Raw genomic sequence first — 22,999 nt, 5'->3', positions numbered from 1 at the left:
AATCCAGTTCCTCAACCTCCACCACCCCCCAGGTGATGTCTGATCACCTTGGCCCGTCTTCAGCAAGAAATCTGTTAGCACCATCTAACCAGAATCCTCTCCTCACCCCTGATATTTCCTCTTAGTAATTTTCCATCCACTGACCCCCACCCAGGTCCTCGGCTATAAATTCCCGCTTTTCTTTGCTGTATTTGGAATTTAGCATAGCTCTTTCGACTATTTCAAGAGTTTTGAATAGTCTTCCTTACCATTTTAAGAAAGGTCGGAATAATTTTTTCTTTAACAAACCTTCTTAACCTGAATAACTAGGGTTATTTCCATTTCACAGACCAAAAAAAAAAAAGGAAAGTTTTGTAAAGTAATTACGTTTAGTCAAGATTATCCAACTAGTAAATGGATCTTGAGCCAATATGCCTCTGAGAACTTAAACGCTGTGTTATAGGCCTTCCTGCTCACAACAGGCTTCTTGCTCTAGAAGCCTGGCCAGTGTGACTGGCTGCCCGGGTAAATGCTCAGTAAGGACCGGCCCATTGACTTGGAAACTCTAGGTACCGAGATCCTGGTACAAGAGACCTGAAATTCCTTCTACAAAAATGCACACCAAACTGATCTGATGGTGTAGACCCGCCGCCGCCTCTTTGTCTCTGCGTCTCCGAGCGCTGACAGGCCGCCTGAAGGAGAACGCTGGCCGCGGCCCAGGCGAGGCTCCGTGGGCCCCGGGCCGGAGTCTACGCCCAGATCGAGCCGTGTCGAGCGCGCGCTGCGCCGCGGGCGCAGGTGCAAGAAGTTAGTTTGGCCCCTTCCGCGGGCCGCGCCGGCTCCGGGCCCGCCTCCCCGCGGGATTGGAGGCCCGCGGCCCCGCCCGGCCCTGCGAGGCTGGCGGGAGACGTCGCGCGGTCTGGCGGCGGGGACGCGGAGGGCCTGGTTAACCTTCTGTCTTCCCCGGGTCCTGGAGGTCGCGTCGGGACCCCACACTTCCGCGTCCCGCGCTCCGCGCTCCGCCTGCCCGGCCTGCGTGGCGCCCCAACCCGGGGAGGAGCTGCGGTCGGAGAGAGAGACGCCGGGGCCTCCGGGCCGCGCCCCAGCCCCGGACGGGCAGCGGTCCCTGCTTTCGCGGTTGGTCTTGGCTTTTTTCTAACTCAATGCGTGAACCTGGCGTCCCTTCAACTCCCGTTCGCCCAGAGGGCAGGGCGGAGGAGTGAGGCGGGGAAGGAGATTGGGTTTCTCTTTTCGTCGGTCTAAAGGGAGCTTGAGTCGGAAAGTGAGTCTCCAGACGCTGGCGAGCTTCGGGTGGTTTGGGCCGGCCGGGCGTGGGGGTGTCCTGGGCCGGCGAGCGGGCACAGGCGGGCGGTGGGCCGCGCTGCCCCGCCCCTGCCTCCGCTCTCACGGTCCTCCGCCATGGCCGCCCCAAGCCCAGCCTTGGCTCGGGTTCAGGACTCTGGGTAGCGGTTTGTCCCCGGAAACTCGTGTTGAGCACTTTTAATCGCAGCCCTGGGAGGGGACCCCAAAGCAGCAGGGACGTCTGTGTCGGGGACTGGCCTTGAGAGGAGGCTGGCGCTTCCTCCTGTGAACTTGAACTCCGCATCCATGCCCAGAATGCGCATTGTATAGTCAGTCACCTTTCAGGTCTCAAGTTCTGATGCCACAGAGTTGCCCCCAAACTAGGTTTGTCTTCTCTATACTGATTGAGAATTTATGCCCTGCTGAAAAGTTGTTCTCTGTAGACTTTAGGTTTTTAAATCAGCAAATAAATGTTGGGCCCCAGTATATAAAGTACTGGTCAGTATATATGAAGTACTGGTTAAAACTTTTCCTGTTTTGGGCATCGTTCATTTAAGTTCCTGGCTTCCCTTGTGTTCGCGTTAGGAGGAGGACAGGTGAATATTGTTAAAGATTTCTGCTGTGTTCCTTTGCTCTACCTGTGGTGTTGCTGCTGAGTAAAAGATAGGGCGTTGATTAAAGTAAGTGAAGCAGGGAAAACCTACTAAAAGGAACAGAAACCTTCTCATTCCGAAGATGGATAGCGTATACAATGAAAACTTTACTTTCATTTCAAAAGCACTCACCAGTTTTAAAAAATTCTTTGGAAATACTTAGAGGATTGCAGTTACTTTCACAGTTAGTTTCAGGCCTATATGCTGTGTGTGTGTTTTCCCTGAAGAAATTTTCTCTTCCGACTCAAAAATCTGGTGAAATTCTCTAACCTGTGTACAATTATAATTAATTGGGTAAAGTTGTATGGCTATACTGTGGAGCCCATACTTTTGTGGTTGGCAGTACTGTATTAATCTCTAAGACAGGGCACTTTTCACTTTGGTGAGGGTGGGGAGGGGACAGGATATAGAGGAACAGAAAGAAGCTGAAAGAGTAGTGTGCCAGCCCTAAAACTGCACAGTGGCCTAGTGCTCTGCTTAGTTATACATCCATGAAAACCCAATGCTTTGCTCATTTAACAGATATTTACTGAGTACCTAGTCTGTGTCAGTTGCTGGGCTTGGTAATGATGTACATTGCCGTCGTCCATGTTTTCCCAGTCAAAAGCTGTATTTTCTTCCCTAGTGACTGAAGAGCTTCTCATCTTTGACACTTAGCATTCTCAATGAAAGGAGTATTTTCATATAGATGAAATTTATTTTCTCTTTGTCATTGGATATTGTTAACTCATTTCTTAAGGTGTATTCTGCACTGTTAATAGGTATTTTGACTGCCTAACTGAATTTCGGAAATGTTAAGTGCGGTTCAGCAGGTTTGTTTTTTAACATCAGTGCCTCTTAGATTTCAATATTGTAATGTTGGTGAATTTCCAATTTGAATAAAATGTGTGGTCTTTCCTAAACCCAGCTGACTTCAGAATCTTAATTTCTGGGAACCTGGGAAAGTGCCCCATGGAAGACACTTTGAGAAACGTATTTTAACTGGAGTTTTCTTTGTTGTTGTTTTTATTTTTAATCACTATCTCACCCCTTCTGCCAACAGAAGTGATGCCACCAAGAAGAAAAGAGAAATACAGACTTCCTGTTCCACTTCCAGAAGGCAAGGTCCTGGATGATATGGAAGGAAAACAGTGGGTGCTGGGCAAGATGATTGGCTCTGGAGGATTTGGTTTGATATATATAGGTAAAGTATAAATCACCAAATATTCTTTTTTTTTTTCCAGATTATTATTATTTTTTAAAATTTATTTATTTATTTATTTTTGGCTGTGTTGGGTCTTCGTGTCTGTGCGAGGGCTTTCTCTAGCTGTGGCAAGCGGGGGCCGCTCTTCATCGCGGTGCGCGCGCCTCTCACCGTCGTGGCCTCTCTTGTTGCGGAGCACAGGCTCCAGACACACAGGCTCAGTAATCATGGCTCACGGGCCCAGCTGCTCCGCGGCATGTGGGATCTTCCCAGACCACGGCTCGAAACCGTGTCCCCTGCATTGGCAGGCAGATTCTCAACCACTGCGCCACCAGGGAAGCCCTCACCAAATATTCTTATATACGTGACTATAACTGTGATTTCTTAATAATATTTTGAAAATTGAAACTTTGAAATAAGATATAATCCATAAATGTACTTTTCTAAGTAGTATGAAGATCATGTTTAGTAGAATGTCTGCGTTCAAGGCATGACTGACCCCAGTCCTTGTTGTCCATGTTTTTCTGAATGACTCTTAGAAGTCTTTTCAGAGCATAATTACACAGTCTGCCAGACAAAATGTTAATGTTCTTTTTTGAGAGTGTTTTCCTGGAAACATTGCTTTTTACAGCTCAGAGAATGCAACTGTATGAATACAAACACTTTCCATTTGTGAATCTTAATCATTAATATTTAAGTAGTACAAGGTTCTGGTCCTTTCTTAACTAGGCCTCACTGGAGAACTGGGCCTTCATACCTCAAGGCATCTATTGCATGGAATGAATTAACTTTATTGTACCTCTTGTACATCTAGAATGGTGCTAGTTACATGCCATCTTGGGATAATTGTTTTTTTTTAATTAATTTATTTTATTTACTATTTTTTATTTTTGGTTGCATTGGGTCTTTGTTGCTGTGCGCGGGCTTTCTCTAGTTGTGGCGAAGGGGGGCCACTCTTCATTGCGGTGTGCAGGGTTCTCATTGCTGTGGCTTCTCTTGTTGTGGAGCATGGGCTCTAGGAGCGCGGGCTTCAGTAGTTGTGGCACTCGGGCTCAGTAGTTGTGGCTCGCGGGCTCTAGAGTGCAGGCTCAGTAGTTGTGGGGCATGGGCTTAGTTCCGCTGCGGCATGTGGGATCTTCCCAGACCAGGGCTTGAACCCGTGTCCCCTGCATTGGCAGGCAGATTCTTAACCACTGTGCTGCCAGGGAAGCCCCCATCTTGGGATAATTAAGAAAATAGACACTCATTTAGTTTTTGTGTTCTTTGGTACAGGTAAGGAACCTGAGTTGAGTATACTTTTACACTACATTTAAAAATTTAAAAATTACACTGACTTTAAAAGGATTATTCAGGGCTACCTTGTATCTGTAGTTTAATGATCAAGAAATATCCGTTACAAGATGAGATTTAATGAATAAAATAAGATAAATATTAGTGATTAAAAATATGTCCTCAAGGAGCAGTTCTTCTAAATATATTCACTCATTATATCTGTGTCTGTAAGGAATTTAAGAACATTAAACATTTCAAAGTGTAGGGAAGGAAGGACTTTCCCTCTACCTTCTTAAGTTTGATACCTGGGTTTATGAAATAAACTGACAACAGGCAGATTAACAGGAGAAAAGGTATACAAATTTATTAATCTTTTTAATGTTACGTGCACAGTAATATCAGGGAAAAAAAGTGAATAAATACCCTAAAACACGGTGAGATTTGAGAGCTTACATACCGTCTTAATAAGGGAAGGGGAGATGGGATACAGGCCACTTAAGGAACAGTAAATGATTTTTAGGAAAGATTAGTAGCCCTTAGAAGAGTAGATGGGGGCTATGATAGTTTATAAGAAAGTTTGGGAGTGATGTCAACTTCTCATCTCTTCTGTGATGAGTCAGTCTTTCCTGGTTAATGAAGCGCTCCTGGAGGGAATTTAAAACAGTGGAGTTTTTTTTTGGAGGCTCTGTCTTTAGGCAAATAAAGGGAGTTCAGAGGAAGCCTCTCCCTACATTTGCTATTTTTCAAGTGCCTTTAGTTCAAAATAATCCTTATGCCAAAGAGGCATATTTTAGGGTGGCATATTCTGCCACCCTTCTCACACAAACATGTTTCATGGATCATGAAGGATAAAGCTCCTCTTCTGATAAAATTAAGATTGTAGTTTTGAACAAATGGATGAAATTCAGTCAGTAAGTAACTTATTAATCACCTGAGTGTCTAATCTAGTTGGAAAGATAAGACCAACACAAAAATATTGTATGGGTTAAGTAAAGAACAGCTTCCCCATTTAAAGGATTTGAACTTGCTTGAAAAATGCTATGATTCTAAGTACTAGATTGAGTGACATAGACAGCACTGTTCAATAGAAATGTAATACAATCCATGTATGTAAAGTAAAATTTTCTAGGAGCCACATTAAAAAAAAAGTAAAAAGAAACAAGTGAAATTTAATTAAATAATATGTATTATTAAATACAATATATCTAAAGTATTGTAATTCCAATATGTTATCAATATTAAAAAAAGGAAATATTTCACTTTTATAGTTAAAGTCTTTAAAATCCAAGATGTGCCTAGTCATATTTCAGGGACTCAATAGCTACGTATAGGTAGTGGCTACCACGTTGGATGGTGCAGGTAAAGACCCTGAGAGTACTTGGGATCTACAGAGAATAGAATTCTTTGTAGAATAAGTGTTGGTTGAGACTCTGAATTAGTGAATTCTCTCGTATGGCAGAGAGTAAGGATCTCTAGTACATTGTCTTGATTCAAGGTCAGAGAAATGGAGTTGAATAAATTATTTCTGATGTGGCTGAGCTATAGCCTTGGATTGTACAGCTTAGTTACACTTTCAGTTTTCTAATGTTTGAATTATTTGAGTAATTTCAAAGAACTACAGAAAAGCATTGATTGTGATGGTCTTCTTTCTTTTCTCTTTTTTAGATGTACGTATTATATGTGTTAATATGTATTTAAATTTAAGTGCGTGTTTAAAGTTAAATTATATGTCTATACACATATACATATATGTATGTGTACATATATGTGTATACATACTCACTACTTGTGTGGTTCCTGTTGTGAAAAAGGAATTTATTTGCTTAGGCATGTGATTTATTTGTCCCTATTTAGATACAGAAAAATCTTTGCTTCTTTCAGTCCAAGTACTGTACATATTTTTTTATTTATTTTTTTCTCAGTGAGATTTATTTTGCAACAATTTTCAAGGTTTCATATGTTATGAAATACCCCCTACTATCTGAATTTCAGAACCTGGATCCTGGAAATATAAGCAAGTGCACACGTTGGGGGAAGGACTTTAAAGAAATGTTTAGCTGTTTTGAGGAAAAGTCTTCATACTTCAGAATATATAATAAAGCTGTGTGTTCCAAGTGTTGTTATTGTTCTATCAAAAGTGGCATTCATAAATCATAAAATCAGCTCTTCAGTGAGATGCCATCAGCAACAACTTCATTAAAATTAGCTTTTACTTATTTTCAAAGCTAAGCAAATCCATATGAAATTATATCATGTTTTTGCATTTTACCATGGTTCTCATCACTTCCTGTATATAAATGAAGAAGTAGGTAAATTCAGGTTTCCTTAATACCTTTGTGTCCAGCTACATTCTTTTTAAGCATCATATTTGCCAGATAATACTCTTTCAGCAGACACTTCATCAGCATTTGTTACCAAAGACTGAGAAGAAGCTAACCGCTGTCTACCTCATTGTGTGTGTACAGCTGTCCTTGAGCTTTGAGATCAATATCCGAGGCCTCAGTAGTCAGCAAGAAGAAAAGGGGAAGGGGCAGAAATATTTTGTATTTACTCTTGACTTGGAGAAATAATGTGCCTGTAGCATTAATAGAAACAGTAATAATAGGGAAAAGAAAAGTCTAAATACAAGACAAAGTTCCTTCCTTGTATATGAAAAGAGAGGAGGGGAAAAGGGAGAATGGAAGCTGGTTTGGGGGTGGAAAAAATTGCTGTTATTTTGGGATCAAATAAGTGAAAAAAATTTCTAAAACTTCAGGAGAGAGAACTAAGAGTTTGAATTCTACTTTAGTGCTAGGCTTAACATAGAACCAAGCAAACTAAGGGAGAATTGCACAAATAAAAGCATGGGTTTTGGTGTTAGGCAAATTTGGGTTGAATTCTGACCTGACTAAGCCTTTTGCAAACTTGAGTGACTTTCACCTGTTCATGAGTCTTTGTTTCTATTCTGTATGATAGGGGTAATAATAATAGTGATGATTAAATAAGATAAGGTTTTTAAAGAACTTGGAACTCGATAAGCAATTCAATCTAATTTATTTATTTATTTAGAATTTCCCATTCTCAGTGATAGTTGAACTCTAAATTCAGTGTCTGGTGCCGCAGGAGATTAGGTTGGTGACAAAGACATCTACTGGAGGGTTTTTCCATTTGTCCTGCCATGGACTGTGATGGATTTAACTACTAAATGTGGTAAAACTAAGAACATAAGAGAATCAGTGGAATGACATTTTACTTACCAACCTGTATCTATTTTTCCCACTAAAATTTACAGTAATAGCCATGATGACATAGTAAAAAGTTCTCATTTAAGCTGTATCTTATGTTTCAGATATGAAAGATACCGTGTTTCAGAAATTAGTCAAAAATCTAGAAAAACAGAATTACAGGTAATAAACTTCAGCCAAATTCTTCATGTACTCATGAAGTCTTCTTATATGAGTACAAATAGAAGTGATTTATCTGTGTAAGTAAGTTTTAGTTTTTTGAATTTGACCATAACCATGACAATTTAGCATCTTTGGAATATCAAGCACAGTCTAGATGTTCAACAGTTATTTGCCTGAGAGATGGAGGTAGATTGGGCTGCTTAATCCACACAAGCCAGTTGCTTTATTCTCTTCCATAATAATAGATGTTACCCTTAACTCCAGCCTATAATCTTAGAGATGTACTCTTAGTCACAAGAAAAACTGAGACAAATTAACTCTCACGATGTCATCTAAAAAAATCTATATATGCTTTATTGACAATAAATCAATAGCATTATCTTTTCTAAATAATATGTTATTATAACTAAAATTAGCTCTCTTGAAGCATTAAGATCAATCATTTATTCATGGATAAATGTTTAGACTTCAAGTGACTGCCATGCATTTTTTGGGTAATCCTCTCAGATCAGCTCAATCTTGCTCTTTAGAAACAGAAGAAATCTTTTTTTGGGGGGGGTGGTAGGTCAGGGGGAAGAGGATAGGATGACTAGGAGTTTTAGAAATTATCAAAGTTTAACTCACGTATTTTACTGATGAAGAAACAGACTTCTATTTATGAAGAAATAGAAAAGATTATTTATACATGTATGGTTTTTACTTATTGTACTTTCTAGTAAGCTGGAATGGATTGATTTTTAAGGTATGCAGAGTAGTGTTCAGAAGAGCCTAATGATATGCTAGCAACAAAATGGAGTTACTGAAACATATATTGCTTCATTATATATTGCTGTGTTAAATGTTATTTTGGCAGTGTTTTATAGAGAAGGCTTTGAGATAAGCAGTTAGTCTTATCTGACACAGTGCTTACTAGGAACCACAATTGTTACTAGAAAATTTTGCAGATGATACTGTGCGGGTGAAAAGAAGAAGGAAATAAATATGAAATAAGGATAACTTGTACTAGAAACTATAGTATATAAGATAAATTAGTTCTCAGATAAAGGTGTAAGAGGTAATAGGTGATATAATCTCAACAGAGGAAGAGATCACTTGGGATTTTGTGAGTTTCATAAACTTGATGTACCTTTCACAAGAATATTTAAAGTCCCTAGAAGTTGTATTTTAATTTTGTATGTGTTGTCCATCGGCTATTAATTTTGAGTTTTGAAAGAGTGTTCATTTACTTATCAGTTAAGAAATCTAAGTATCTGCAAAAGTTTGGATTCTTTGTATAAAAAGAGAGTGTTCTTCTAAGGCTTACTTAGCCTTTTCTTATCTCTTTCATTTTTGTAAGTGTCTGATCTTCTTTTTAACATATTTTATATTGTGGGTCTTCATTTTCAACATTTCTACTCTCAAACTCTTTTGCCTTAAGGGAAGATTTACAAACTGCTCTGTTCTTCAATGATTTATATATTATGTCTCTTCCACTGCACCTGTTACTATCTTATAACTGTTTACAATGGTCAAGGTTTTTAAATTTGAAACCTGTTTGCTCTAGGGAAATGTCTTCTTCATGCAATGAGTTCACCTCTATTGCCACACAATAAAAAAACTCTCAGCTTTCGGGAGCTTCTGGCTTCCTTATGAAATAAGGATAGACTTTTGCTTCTGAAGTGTTTTAGGGTTTTTTTTTTCTTTAGATATGGAAGAAGAGTAGGAAGTATGGTCCTTCTTCTACGAAACAGGAATATAAAATAAATGAAAGGAAAATTAAGAAACTCTAAAGCTCTAAATGGGAGAATTCACTAGAAATTAGCTATTTGGATGATGAAAATTTGTCCACCATCCACATTTAACAATGATTCAAAGTGTTTATGGATCTTATACTGCTTACGTAGTTTTGCAGTTAGTGCTCCTTCAGAAAGTTTGTCCCTTCTAACTCCATTATGTGAGCTGAGTACGCTATGCAGTCTTCTATGTGAAAGGGTATTTTAGGAGGAAAGACACAAAACTCAGCAATTATTTCAAGAAAATTGTTGAAGATTTCCATTGTTTCTTTTAAAGAGGTGGACTTCATTTAGTCAGGTAGACTTTTCTTTAACATCTCCAATCAAGTAATACTTGAGGAAAAAGGTTCCGCAGAAAGACATCCATTGAAGGCCAGAAACATCTACAGATGCAATGTGATCTCAGGCAATGAAGCATGTGGCCCTTCATTGGCATTATATGATAACAGGAGGATCTTCTGGCAGAAGAGCTGACTTTTGCTGAGTTCTGCATGCTGCCCCTCCAAACCCCTCTTTGATTGGCACCTATGCCCTATTGAAACTGGCATCACACCTTCTGAATGGGCGCAGTGCCAGCCTAGCAGATGGGTATGGGCAAAAGCATGCCAGAAACCCAGTATGTGCATCAAGTTTAAGTATCAGGGGCCCAAACTCCCATCCAGGGATATAAAAACTACAGTCTGTTGAGAGCTTTTTGTGCTTAAGGTTAAAGGACATGCCATTTCTCCTCCAGCTCCGAGGTTGATTAATTTCGAAAGTCAAACAGGAGCTCCTGTGGCTGTCAGGCAAAATTCTGTCTTGGGTGAATGAGAATTACTACTTCATGTGGGGAAGAGAAAGTATTGTAATGAAGTGTCCAATGAGAGTTAATCTCCCGCAAGTGCCTCCAGCACTTAAGCAGCATGCATTCAGTGGAGATGAATATTTCTGTTCTCCAGCAGAGCCAGGTGCATTCAAAGCCAGATCTTCAACCTGCTGCAGTAAAGGACCCTAAATTTAGAAAGGGCAGGTAAAGTTTGGAACTCCTTGGTGGCAGCTCTCACCATGAGCTGATGAGGCTTCGCAAAAGGGTATAAAGGAGATGAAGGAAAAACTAAATAAAAAACCTTCAGATTACTTCAGCCTGAAACAGACAGGTCTTTAACAAACCAAGGGAAAAAGTTTAGTCCCTTCTCCTCAATGCAGAAATTCTTCTGAATTTTATATCAATAAAAAGTTAGTTTACCAAAATGTTAGAACCAACTTAATGCATAAGTAACAAAGCTTCCTATTCTAACATTTATTTCATTGCATGTCTATCATGTATATAAACTTCACTTCTTGAATAATGGATTTTGCATAAAATTGAGTTCTAAATATCATATTCCTTATGATCGTCTCACACCAGCTACAGAACTGGGCAAAAAAAAAAAAAAAAAAAAAGGGCATCATTCCTTGTGATCACTTTAATCATATCCCCTAAATGCTCTTAAATTTACAAGAATGCCTGTAAGACCAGCTGTGGCCAAGAGAAGCTTTTTCATAATCACCTTATAGCCATTGCTTTTTCTTTTCCACTGTGTAAACTTTATCTACGGAGCAGATTCCATGAGACCATTGTGAATACTTCAACGTATTCAAAACATATAACTGCCACAAATTAAACTACTAAAACTAAAGCTGGTGCATTGTAACTGCCAAGTAAAACTGGCACGTCCCTCTGTCAGACTGCGGGAGAGTATGCCATACAGTCCTCAGAAAACACAATTCATCCAGAAGCACTCTTGTCACTTGCTCTGATATTAAACCAGAGAAAGTGACATTAATTAAAGAAGTGACGTGAGCCAACAAAGGCAATGAAATGCTAAGCTTTGGCTCATGTGCAGACCTTCACTCCGACTTGCTCTGCTTAGGTATCGTGGCCATTTCTGAAGAGGAGTGTGGCTACTTCCCTTCTCCTCCTCCTTTCATCTTTCCATTCTGAAGCATCATTTTCAAGCAACTAAAATTTCATACCCAGGGTTGCACTAGCCATTTGGTACACTGGTAGTCATTGCAGGATTTCCCAAAATAGTCATGTGGTGGCATGTGATGCATTTCCTGCACTTGGTAACCGCATGAGATGAACAACAACTAGAGACAGAAGAGAGTTGGTCTTACAAAAAGGCAAGCAACAGCCTAATCGAGTAGGGTACCTAGATTCGGTAGACCGGGAGCTAGGAGAGTCTGTTGCTAGGATCGCTGGTGGAAACGAATGGTGGCTGGTAGGCCTTATGAAAATTCTGACATGTTAACGAGCCAAGCAGGGGAGTAGCCACAGCTTTTCGCACTCTCTCTTTGTTCCTTCCTGTAGTGTGCTCTTTCTCAGTGCTTATCTTGTTTCATATGAGATTGCCATTTGTATACTGTTTACCGTCCATCAACACTAGATCATAAACTCCTTGCAGGTATTCTCTCAGAGTGCTTAGACAAGGCCTTGCATACAATAGCTTAAAAAAAATGATTGGTTAAATTAACTCTAAAACTAGTCTGTTCAGGAAAAATAATTTTCCCAACAATTAGGTTATCTGAGATGAAATTTTGTTCTCTATATACTATAAACATGCAGCCTGTGTGTAAGGCACTGTCCTTTTAGATTTAGAGACATTGTTTTGTATACTTTGGGGAATTCGAGGGGAAAGAAGTTTCTGTTCATTCTCTTTCCAAGTATGTTTTTTAAATACAAGAAGCCATATACTTAATCCATAGATTATAGGATTTATTGGGGAAAGTCTACTTTGCTAATGCCTAGTGCAGAGAGAGTTAAAAAAAAAGAAAAGGACATTATATTAAGATTAAATAGTTTTGTGTTTAGAATGAAACAGTTCTACTGAGTAGCACTTAATTGAAGTAGACCTAACAGCAAGTATAAACTTTTGTGGAGGAAATAGATGGGGTTTAATGTTAAATGGATTGACTTATAGGCATGTAACATGCATAAGAAATCCACTTTTCAAAGGATATAAAGACAACTTTAACAGAAAATAAATTATTGGAATTTCTTTTAATCCAAGTGAATGAAAGGTTTGATTAAGAGTTTTGTACATAGAAGCTTTTGTTATAGTTTCTGGGCATGGGTGTTTTATATTTGAGATCAGGAATTTTCTATCTATGTAATTAGTCATGAGGTTTAATGTACATTTTTCATATCAGACAGACAATGGCTTCAAAGAGACAGCAGCACTGCAAAGGAGCAAGAAAAGAAGGCCAAAGTTGACATACACAGAGGCAAAACAGTGTAGGAAAAATCAACACGTTTTGCAAAATCAATCATTGAAAATGTGTCAGTGTTCAGGAGACTGTCTTTAATTTGCAATCCAAGTGAAAAAGAGTATTTAAATATGAGAGGCAGTATTATTGAGCCCAGCATGCCTGCTACCACTTGTTTGACTAGCTCAGAATAGAACACTGAGAGGCAAGGGCTCAAAGTTAAATGAACATTTATACATTTTAAAATCAAATGAAAGATTCAGAGTATATTCATGAATTAAAATTTTTTTCAGAACCCTAAATTTAATCAGCTGGAATTACTTTTAAAGTGTCATTCTATTTAACTTTTGGAAATGATGAATTTGCCTTTTAATAGGGATGCTGTATTTTATCATGAAGATGAAACAAACTGTCTTTTGTTAATTATTCCCCAGAGACACTGGCCATTTTTCTCTCCTATGCTTAGTGTGGAGTAAAGGCAGCTTCCCGCAAATTTATATCAAGCAAGAGCAATCAGAAGCTACAACATGTGTGAAAGAGGCTCATGGAGGGCATAGTGTCCATTGTAGGTGTTCTGAGTGCTACCTAACGAAGTTCTTAGAGGTAATGTTACCAAAGCCTCGCTATGGAGGCTATGAACATAGGACATAGAACAGTAAAAAGGAATGAAAGCAAGAATCTCCGGTAAAGTGTAGCAGATGAGTCATGTGTGTCTGGGGCATACTGCTAGGGATGGTTCTTGAAATCTTTTTTAGGAAATCATCATCATCATCATCATCATCAACTGCTGCTAAAATCTTTTACTTATTGCGTGCCATGCTCTGTGTTAAATGCTTTATATGCATTATTTCATTTAATCCTCTCAGCAGCTTGATAAGGGAGTTATTGAGGCCTAGGAATGGTAAGCAATTTGTCTCTATGCTATAGTTTTAATAATTGGCTCCATCTACATTTGAACTCAGGTCTCTTTGCTCTCCTGATTGATGTCCTTTGTCAAAGAACACTTTGAATTTATTACTAGCCAGAGAAAATAGTGGCAAATGACATGCTTGTGACATGCTCATTTCTAAAATAACAGAGAAATATCTAATTGATAGTATTGGCAGCTAATGTAAGAAATATGTTAGTGATGATGCTGATAATGGTGTCATTTTCATTCAGATTGACAACGTGAGGTGTAGATCATCCGTGATATGTTTTTAATATTAAGTTCACAAGATCTTTGAAAGACCATCTGATATTTATAGCAAATCTAATGTTAAGAACTAGAAAAAATACATACACTAAAAAATGTACTATACCTAGATCAAACAATATTTTTATGAAAAAAAAGTGAGAATAGTCAACAGTGCATACAAACTGATGATAAAGATTTGGTACGTTTTTCTGCTTTTTAAAAAATGAGTAAATTTGTTTAGTTTATAGGGATTTTATGCATTTGTTTTAAGGCTAATAACCAACAGGAAGCTCAAAAGAAGCCTCTAAATCCCTATGATACAATTTTAATAAGCATCATGTAAAAATATTTTTACAGATATTGAATTATTTTTGACCATGTCTTTTTTCATTGGATAATAATTTTTTTAAATTAATTAATTAATTAATTAATTTTTTGGCTGCATTGGGTCTTCGTTGCTGCACGGGCTTTCTCTAGTCGTGGTGAGCAGGGCCTACTCTGTTCTGGTGCACAGGCTTCTCATTGCAGTGGCTTCTCTTTGTTGCGGAGCATGGGCTCTAGGTGTGCGGGCTTCAGTAGTTGTGGCTCACGGACTCTAGAGCGCAGGCTCAGTAGCTGTGGTGCACGAGCTTAATTGCTCTGCGGCATGTGGGATCTTCCCGGACCAGGGTTCGAACCCATGTCTCCTGCATTGGCAGGCGGATTCTTAACCCCTGTGCCACCAGTGAAGTCCTGGATAATGATTTAAAGATACACTATTTAGAAAACTAGGTCTTTTAAGAGTAAAATAAACAAAAATAAATACTTGGATAAGTGAAATCTTGATAAAGAATATGTTTCTTTATAGAATTTGTTCAGATACCAAAATAATTTTATATATAATAGTAGTATAGTTTTTGAAAAAGTATTCAGTTTTGCCAAGATATTATTACACAATAGTAATTTATTATGCACCTATAGGTGATTTTATGAAAAAAATCATAACATTTCATGAAGCGGCAAATCTTTAAGTGTTTTTAATGGAGATATTTATTAGATATTGCAAAGCTAGTTTTTATGCTATGATACTTTTTTCTTGGGAGTATACATAGCAAGGAAAAGAATGAACAAAATATATTACATTAGAATACATGTTATTGAGCGCTTATGGTGATATACAGTTATTAATTTCAGTTTCTGGAGAATGTGAAGAAAAATGCTGTTCATTATACTTGATCTTGTTTCTATTAAAAGATCATGTGTTACAATTCTAACATATATCTCCAGTGTCATATGTGAGTATTACAATTGGGCCTGAAGTATTAGTTATGTAAACCTTCTGTCTTATAAAGAGTTAGGAGGGTGGTAGAAGGAAAAGTAGTAAAACCCACTAAAAAATCTCCACACAGTACATTTCAAGACAGATGAAAAAGAAAGCAAAACAAAGTTGCGTACCTAATAGACCATTGTTGCTGTGTGATGGAGAGGGGAAGAAAAAAATTGTAAGACTTCTATAATATCAGAATTTCTACTTCAGCAGAAAGCTTTTGACCAAGTACAAATGTTCTGAAATTAACTAGTTTAATGTAAATGGAATGCATTATGGAATCTGTCTTAAAAATAAGAGGTTTTTATTCGGGGAAGGACTTTTCAGTTCTTTCTGACCCTGAAAATCTGTGAGATCCTGAGAGATGGTGAGAGATATTGAAACATGGATAGAGGCTTTAAGGAAATAATTGACCCAGCTGAGCAAATAATTAGCTATACTATTAATGAGCAAGCAAAATAAATCTAAGGCACAGAAAAATGATGTAAAGAGAACATCAAGAAGAAAAAGTAATGGTTCTATTATCTTTTTATGTAGTATATTTTTGGATAATAACATTACATGAAAAGGTAAAGACTTGCAAAACAGAGACCATAATGAAAGATATAAGAAAGATTTCCCTTATTTGAAACCTAATTTCAGCATGAATATTAGAAAGTGTTTCAAAAAGTGAGGGTGGAGCCAAAGTTCTTACATAGTGGCTTTTTAAACTTGAAATGCAGAATGTATAATATCATTTCAGGGAGGGAGTTCAGGAACTGCTTCAGCCCTTAATTCATAGACTAACAATAGAATAACTTCATAATAGCTAAGAGAAATATGGCTATCATTCCACTACACTATCTGGCCAAACTGAATGCCTCTTAAGAGAGAAGGAAACATTTGAGGACTTAGGAAATCTGAAATCATTTTATAACAGATTACCACAAAGATAAAGTAGACTTGAAAGTATGTAAGTGAAAAAGACTTCCAAGAAATAAATGAATTACAAAAAGATTTGACGACACAAAGTAAAAAGTCTAGTAAAAACTGGACTTATGAATATAATTTTATAATGCGATTCACATTTTTAAAGTAGATTAAAGAACTGTGGTTAGGAAATATAGGGTTAAGAGTTAAACAGAAAAGTTGGTACATATCAACTCTTCAAGCAAGCTTGAAATGTTTAGTTAATAATAATAATAATGAAAACATCTGAATTAGAGTATATCAGTGTGAAGAGTGTTTAAGAACTAGATAAATGGATTGAAAGATAGTCTATTATAAGATAACATATGTAATATGTACCACAACCAGTAAGTAATCGGTGAAGGAGAGCAAAAAAGAATAACAGTAATATAAATTTACAGAGTGTTGTATTGTAATACAGTTGCCAATTACTACATTAGAGAAAAACTGTCCGAAATCCCCTATTAAAGAATGGCATTGACAAAAACCCCTTAATCACTTGCCAAAAGAGAAATACCTAATACAATAAAATATAAAGACACTAAAAGATCAAGTTTTTTCATGCACATGTAAGCAAAGAGTAAGATAAGCATTTTTTAAATTGTTTTATATTCTGTAGTAAAAATTGTTAAGAGAACTAAACAAGGACATTATGTAATGGCAAAAGGTTAATAAAGCCAAGTGAAAATGTAATCATAGAATTTAATATGACCAGAATGCTACTGTTTGTTTTTCTTAGAGAAGAAAGAAAATCTAGCAGGTGTTCAATAAGAACATGTTACAAATATAACTAGAGGTATTATAAACAGTCAGGAAATGACAAATCAGTCACCAGTAGGTCTTCACACTGGTGTTTATGGGACCCAGGTATACAGGTGAAAGGAGTAGGGGCTGTGGTCACTCCACCCATGTTTCAACCTGAGCATTTCTGCTTTGATCTGTTCTGTGTATCAGGCTGCCAAGAAACATCCCATTACTAAAAGAGTTGAAGATAACTGATTATGCTACAATAATTAATAAGCTCCAAAGTTGAATATGCAAATAATAAGAAATGATTTATATTTGGAGGGGACTTAATAGCATTATAGAGAATAAGCTCTTTCTTCCCCAACTGTACAAGAACTCATTTTAAAAATTGTGCATGGTGATTTATTAGTAGTAAATATAAAGAAAAATCAGAATTTTTATATGTCATAGTCTTGGAACCCAAGGGTGGAAATAAATACCAATATTGTCTTGCTTGTTTTGTTTTTATGACCTGCATTCTATCTCGAGTTTCTACGTATTCAAATAGTGTTTAAGTTCACTTCCCCCTTGAAGCCTACTGTTTTTCTTTTTGCACTTTCTGCCAAAGTTGTATATTGTGTGTTTATTTTCAATAATATTTTTGCCTCTCTTTTGTCAGAGACAAAATTTTGGAGAATTGACATTTTTAATGTTGAGTCTTCAATCCGCAAATAGAGTATCTCTCTCCATTTCTTTAGGTCTTTGATTTCTTTCATCAGCATTTTGGCTTTTGTCATATTGGTCCTATACATGTACTTTTTTAGGTATATATGTAAGTTTTTCTCTTTTTCTTTTTAAATTTTTGATGCTATTAAAAATGGTATTGCTTTTGTAATTTTGGTTTCCAATTGTACATTATTAGTATATAAAAATACAGTTGATTTTTGCTTCTTGACTGTATGTCCCATCGTCTTGGTAAACTTACTTATTAGTCCTAGGATTTTATTTTTTTCAGATTCTTTGGAATTTTCTATATAGATAATCTTGTCATCTGCAAGTAGGGATCACTCTATTTCTTCCTTTAGAATCTGTGTACTTTTTATTTGTTTCTTGACTCCTTGCACTGGCTAGGACTTCCAGCACTTTATTGAGTAGGAATGGTGAGAGTGGATGTCCTTGACTGTTCCCAGTTTAAGGGAGAAAGCATTCAGCCTCTCATCACTTAGTATAATGTTAGCTATAGGTTGTTTGTAGTATTCTTTTTCAAATTGAGGAAGCTCTCCTTACTATACTGAGAGTTTTTATCCTGAATGGGTATCGAATTTTGTCAAATACTTTTTCTGCATCAATTGATAGGATCATTTGGTTTTTCTTTTTTAGTTTCTTAATATGGTGGATGACATTGATTTCTTTTTTTTTTCTTTTGCATCAACATTATGAGGGGAGGATATTGGTCTATAGTTTTCTTTTTCTTGCTTTCTTTTTTTTTCCCCCTACCGTCTTGTCTGGTTTTGCTGTTTTTCAGGTTGGATACATTTTTATTGATTCACCCTAAAGTTCAGTGACTCTTTCACATGTCATCTCCATAATCATATTGAGCCCAATCATGAATTAAAAAAATTTTTTTTTGGTCATTGTATTTTTCATTTCCAAAAGTGTCATTTAATTTTTTCTTTGTATATTCTATGTCTTTGATGCATTGGCCTGTCTTTCCATTTGTTCCAAAAGTGTTTGCCTTTATTTGCTGGAACATTTTTATAATAGTTGCTTTGAAGTCTTTATCAGATAGTTCCAAAATCTATAATTTTGGCATTGATGTCTTGAATTAGTGTGGTGATTTTGTTACAATTTATTAACTAAAGTCCATAGTTTACATTAGGGTTCACTTATATAGTACAGTTTTATGGGTTTTGACCAATGCATGATGTCATATATCCACCATTATAGTATCATACAGAGTAGTTTCACTGCCCTAAGTTTCTCCTGTGTACCACCTATTTATCCCTCTGCCCCCTGTTTCAGAATGGCATACGGTTGGAATCATACATTATGGAGTCATTTCAAACAGGCTTTTGCTTCCTTTGGGTATACCCAGAAGTGGAATTGCTAGATCACATGGTAGTTCTAGTTTTAATTTCCTGAAGAACCTACATATTGTTTTCCATAGTGGTTATACCAGTTTATATTCCTACCAATAGTGTACAAAGCGTTTCCTTTTCTCCACATCCTCACCAGCATTTGTTACTTCTTGTCTATTTGATAATAGCCCTGCTAACAGGTGTGAGGTAATATTCACTGTGGTTTAATTTGCATTTCCCTGATGATTGGTGATGGTGAGCACTGTTTCATGCACCTGTTGGCCATTTGAATGTCTTCTTTGGAAAAAAATCTATAAGAGCCTTTGCCCATTTTGAAATTCGGTTATTTATTTTTTTTGCTATTGAGTTGTATGATCTTAGTAAGTATATTTTGATATTGGATATGTGGTTTGCAAATATTTTCTGTCATTCCATAGGTTGTCTTCTCATTTTGTTGATGGTTTCCTTTGCTGTGACGAAATTTTTAGTTTTTTAGTTAGTCCCACTTATGTGGTTTTGCTTTTATTGCCTTTGTTTTTGGTCTTAAGTCCAAAACAGTCATTACCAAGACAAATATGAAGGAGCCGACCCCCTGTGTTTTCTTCTGGATCTTTTATGGTTTTAGGTCTTACACTCAAGTCTTTAAATCCATTCTGAGTTGATTTTTGTGTACAGTATAACATAAGGGTCCAGTTTAATTCTTTTGCATGTGCTATCTAGTGTTCCCAGCACCATTTATTGAAGAGCCTGTCCTTTCTACATTGTATATTCTTGACTCCTTTGTCAAAAATTAATTGACCATGAATTATTTCTGGACTCTCTATTCTGTACCATTGATTTACACCTCTGTTTTTATGCCAACACCATACTGTTTTGATTATTATAGCTTTGTAATACAGTTTGAAATCAGAGAGTGTGATGCCTCCAGCTTTGTTCTTCTTGCTCAGTATACTTTGCCTATTCAGAGTCTTTTGTGGTTCCATACAAATTTTAGGATTTTTAAGAAATTTCTGTGAAAAATGCCACTGGAATTTTGGTAGGGATTACATTGAATCTGTAGATTGCTTTGGGTAGTCTGAATGTTTTAACACTGTTGAGTCTTCTGATCCATGAGCACATAATATCTTCCCATTTATTGTGTCCTCTGCATTTCTTTCATCAATGTTTTCAGGTCCCTGGTGTACAGATCTTTCTCATCCTTGGTTAAATTTATTCCTAAGTAATGGATTCTTTTTGATGGTACTCTAAGTGGGATTGTTTTCTGAATTTTTCTTTCTGATACCTCATCATTAGTGTATGGAAACACAGTTGATTCTTGTATATTGATTTTGTATCCTGGAGTCTTAAGGATTTTCTCTATAGAATGTCATCTACAAACAGAGATAATTTTACATTCTTTCTTCCCAATTCAGATGCCTTTTATTTCTTTTTATTGCCTGATTTCTCCAGCTAGGACTTCCAGTACTATGTTGAATAAAAGTGGCTAGAGTGGGCATCCTTGTCTTGTTCCTGATCTTACAGGAAAAGCTTTCAGCTTTTCACTTTTGGGTGTGATGTTGGATGTGGGCTTCTCATAATTAGCTTTTATTATGTTGAGATATGTTCCTTCTATACCCAGTTTTTGAGAGTTTTTTGATCATGACAGCATTTTGAATTTTGTCAAATGCTTTTTCTGCATCTATTGAGATGATCATATGATTTTCATCCTTCATTTTGTTAATGTAGTTTATCACGTTAATTGATTTGCATATATCGAACCATCTTTGCATCCCAAAATAAATCCCACTTGATCGTGGTGTATGATCCTTTAATGTACTGTTGAATTCAATTTCCTAATTATTTGTTGAGTGTTTTTGCATGTATCTTCATCAGGGATATTGGTCTGTAATTTTCTTTTCTCGTAGTGTCTTTGTCTGACTTGATTTTTTCAATTGTCTGTCTAGTCTCTATTTCCATTCTGATCTTTATTTCCTTTTTCTACTAATTTTGAGCTTCCTTTTTTCTTTTTCTAGTTCCTACATATGTAAAGTTAGAATATATATTGGATTTTTCTTTTTTCTTAGTGTAGATGTTTATTGTTATAAAATTCCTTCTTAAAACTGTTTTTGCTGTAACCCATAAGTAGTGATATGTTGTGTTTCCATTTTCATTTGTCTCAAGTTATTTCTTGATTTTTAAAAATTTCTTCTTTGAGCCATTGGTTGTTCAGGAGTGTATTGTTCAATCTCCACATATTTGTGCATTTTCCAGGTTTTCTCTTGTAATCGATATCTAGTTTTGTACCATTGTGGTCAGAAAAGATACTTGATATGATTTCAGTTTCTTAAATTTGTTAGGACTTGCTTTGTCACCTAGCATGATCTATCCTAAAAAACGTTCCATGTGTGCTTGAGAAGAATGTATTCTGCTGCTTTTGATGGACTGTTCTGTATATATCTATTAGGTCCCTCTTATGTAACGTGTAGTTTACATCCATTATTTCCTCACTGATTTTCTATCTGGATAATCTGTCCATTGTTGAAAGCAGTGTATTGAAGCCCTGTACTATTATTGTATTGCAGACTATTTCCCCCTTCAGATCTATTAATATTTGCTTTATATATTTAGGTGCACCTATCTTGGGTACATAGATATTTACAATTGTCATATCCTCTTGATGAACGGATCCCTTTATCATTATATAATGATCCTCATTGTCTTTTATTTATCTTTTTAAATTAATTTTTATTGGAGTATAGTTGCTTTACAATGTTGCATTAGTTTCTACTGAACAGCAAAATGAATCAACTATATGTATACATATATCCCCTCTTTTTTGGATTTCCTTCACATTTAGGTCACCACAGAACATTGAGTAGAGTTCCCTGGGCTATACAGTAGGTTCTCATTAGTTATCTATTTTACACATAATATCAATAGTGTATATATGTCAATCCCAATCTCCCAATTCCTTCCACACCCTCCCTTTCCCCCTTGGTATCCATACATTTGTTCTCCATATGTCTGTGTCTCTATTTCTGCTTTGCAAATAAGATCATCTATACCATTTTTGTAGATTCCAAATATATGCATTTATATACGATATTTTTCTCTTTCTGACTTACTTCATTCTGTATGATAATCTCTAGGTCCATCCACCTCATTACAAATAACTCAATTTTGTTCCTTTTTATGGCTGAGTAATATTCCATTGTATATATGTGCCACATCTTTATCCATTCATCTGTCGATGGACACTTAGGTTGCTTCCATGTCCTGGCTATTGTAAATAGTGCTGCAATGAACATTGGGGTGCATGTGTCTTTTTGAATTATGGTTTTCACTGGATATATGCCCAGTAGTGGGATTGCTGGGTCATATGTCTCTTGTTACAGTTTTTGGTTTAAAGTATATTTTGTCTGAGATAAGTGTAGCTTCCCCTACTTTCTTTTGGTTTTCATTTGCGTAGGACATCTTTTTCCGTCCCTTCACTTTCAATCTTGTGTGTCTTTGAAGCAGAAACCAATCTCTTTTAGATGTCATATAGTTGGGTCTTATTCTTTTTATCCATTTAACCACCCTGTCTTTTGGCAAATTCAGTCTATTTACATTTAAAGTAATTGTTGATAGGTGTGAACATACTGTTGCCATTTTGGTAATTGTTTTCTGGTTGATTTGTAGTTCCTTTGTTCCTTTCTTTTTCTCTTGCTCTCCTCCTTTGTGATTTGATGATTTTTTCATAATGATGTGCATTGATTTCTTTATCACTTGTTTATCTAAAGTTTTTGTTTTTGGAGTTACCATAAAGCTTACATGAAGCATCTTATGCTTGTAACAGGCTGTTTTAAGCTGATAACTTAACTTTGAGCACCTAAAAAGCTCTACATTTTTCTGCTCCCCCTCCACACATTTTATGTTTTTGTTGTCAAAATTTACATGTTTTTGTCTCATGTATTCATTAACAAATTATAATAGTTATAGTTTTTTCTAATACTTTTGTCTTTTAACCT

At 36.6% G+C, this 22,999-nt stretch overlaps 1 protein-coding gene across 3 annotated transcripts in view; it reads left to right on the top strand.

Moving 5' to 3' along the window:
- The first annotated feature begins 791 nt into the window (after positions 1-791).
- The window catches only part of VRK2 (VRK serine/threonine kinase 2), an 89,622-nt gene continuing 67,414 nt past the window's right edge, over positions 792-22,999 (top strand). Inside the window, exons 1-2 of one of the 3 annotated variants that reach the window (XM_082426286.1) lie at positions 792-1,116; positions 2,977-3,117. In XM_082426286.1, the coding sequence (XP_082282412.1) occupies positions 2,982-3,117 (136 nt within the window). In that variant the 5' untranslated portion in view covers positions 792-1,116; positions 2,977-2,981. The other 2 variants (XM_082426284.1, XM_082426285.1) reach the window with 2 other exon arrangements.

Source organism: Balaenoptera physalus (genome assembly GCF_965194825.1).
Source record: "Balaenoptera physalus genome assembly, chromosome: 15".
NCBI classification, from domain to species: Eukaryota; Metazoa; Chordata; class Mammalia; order Artiodactyla; family Balaenopteridae; genus Balaenoptera; species Balaenoptera physalus.
This window is presented reverse-complemented; position numbering and strand designations above follow the sequence as displayed.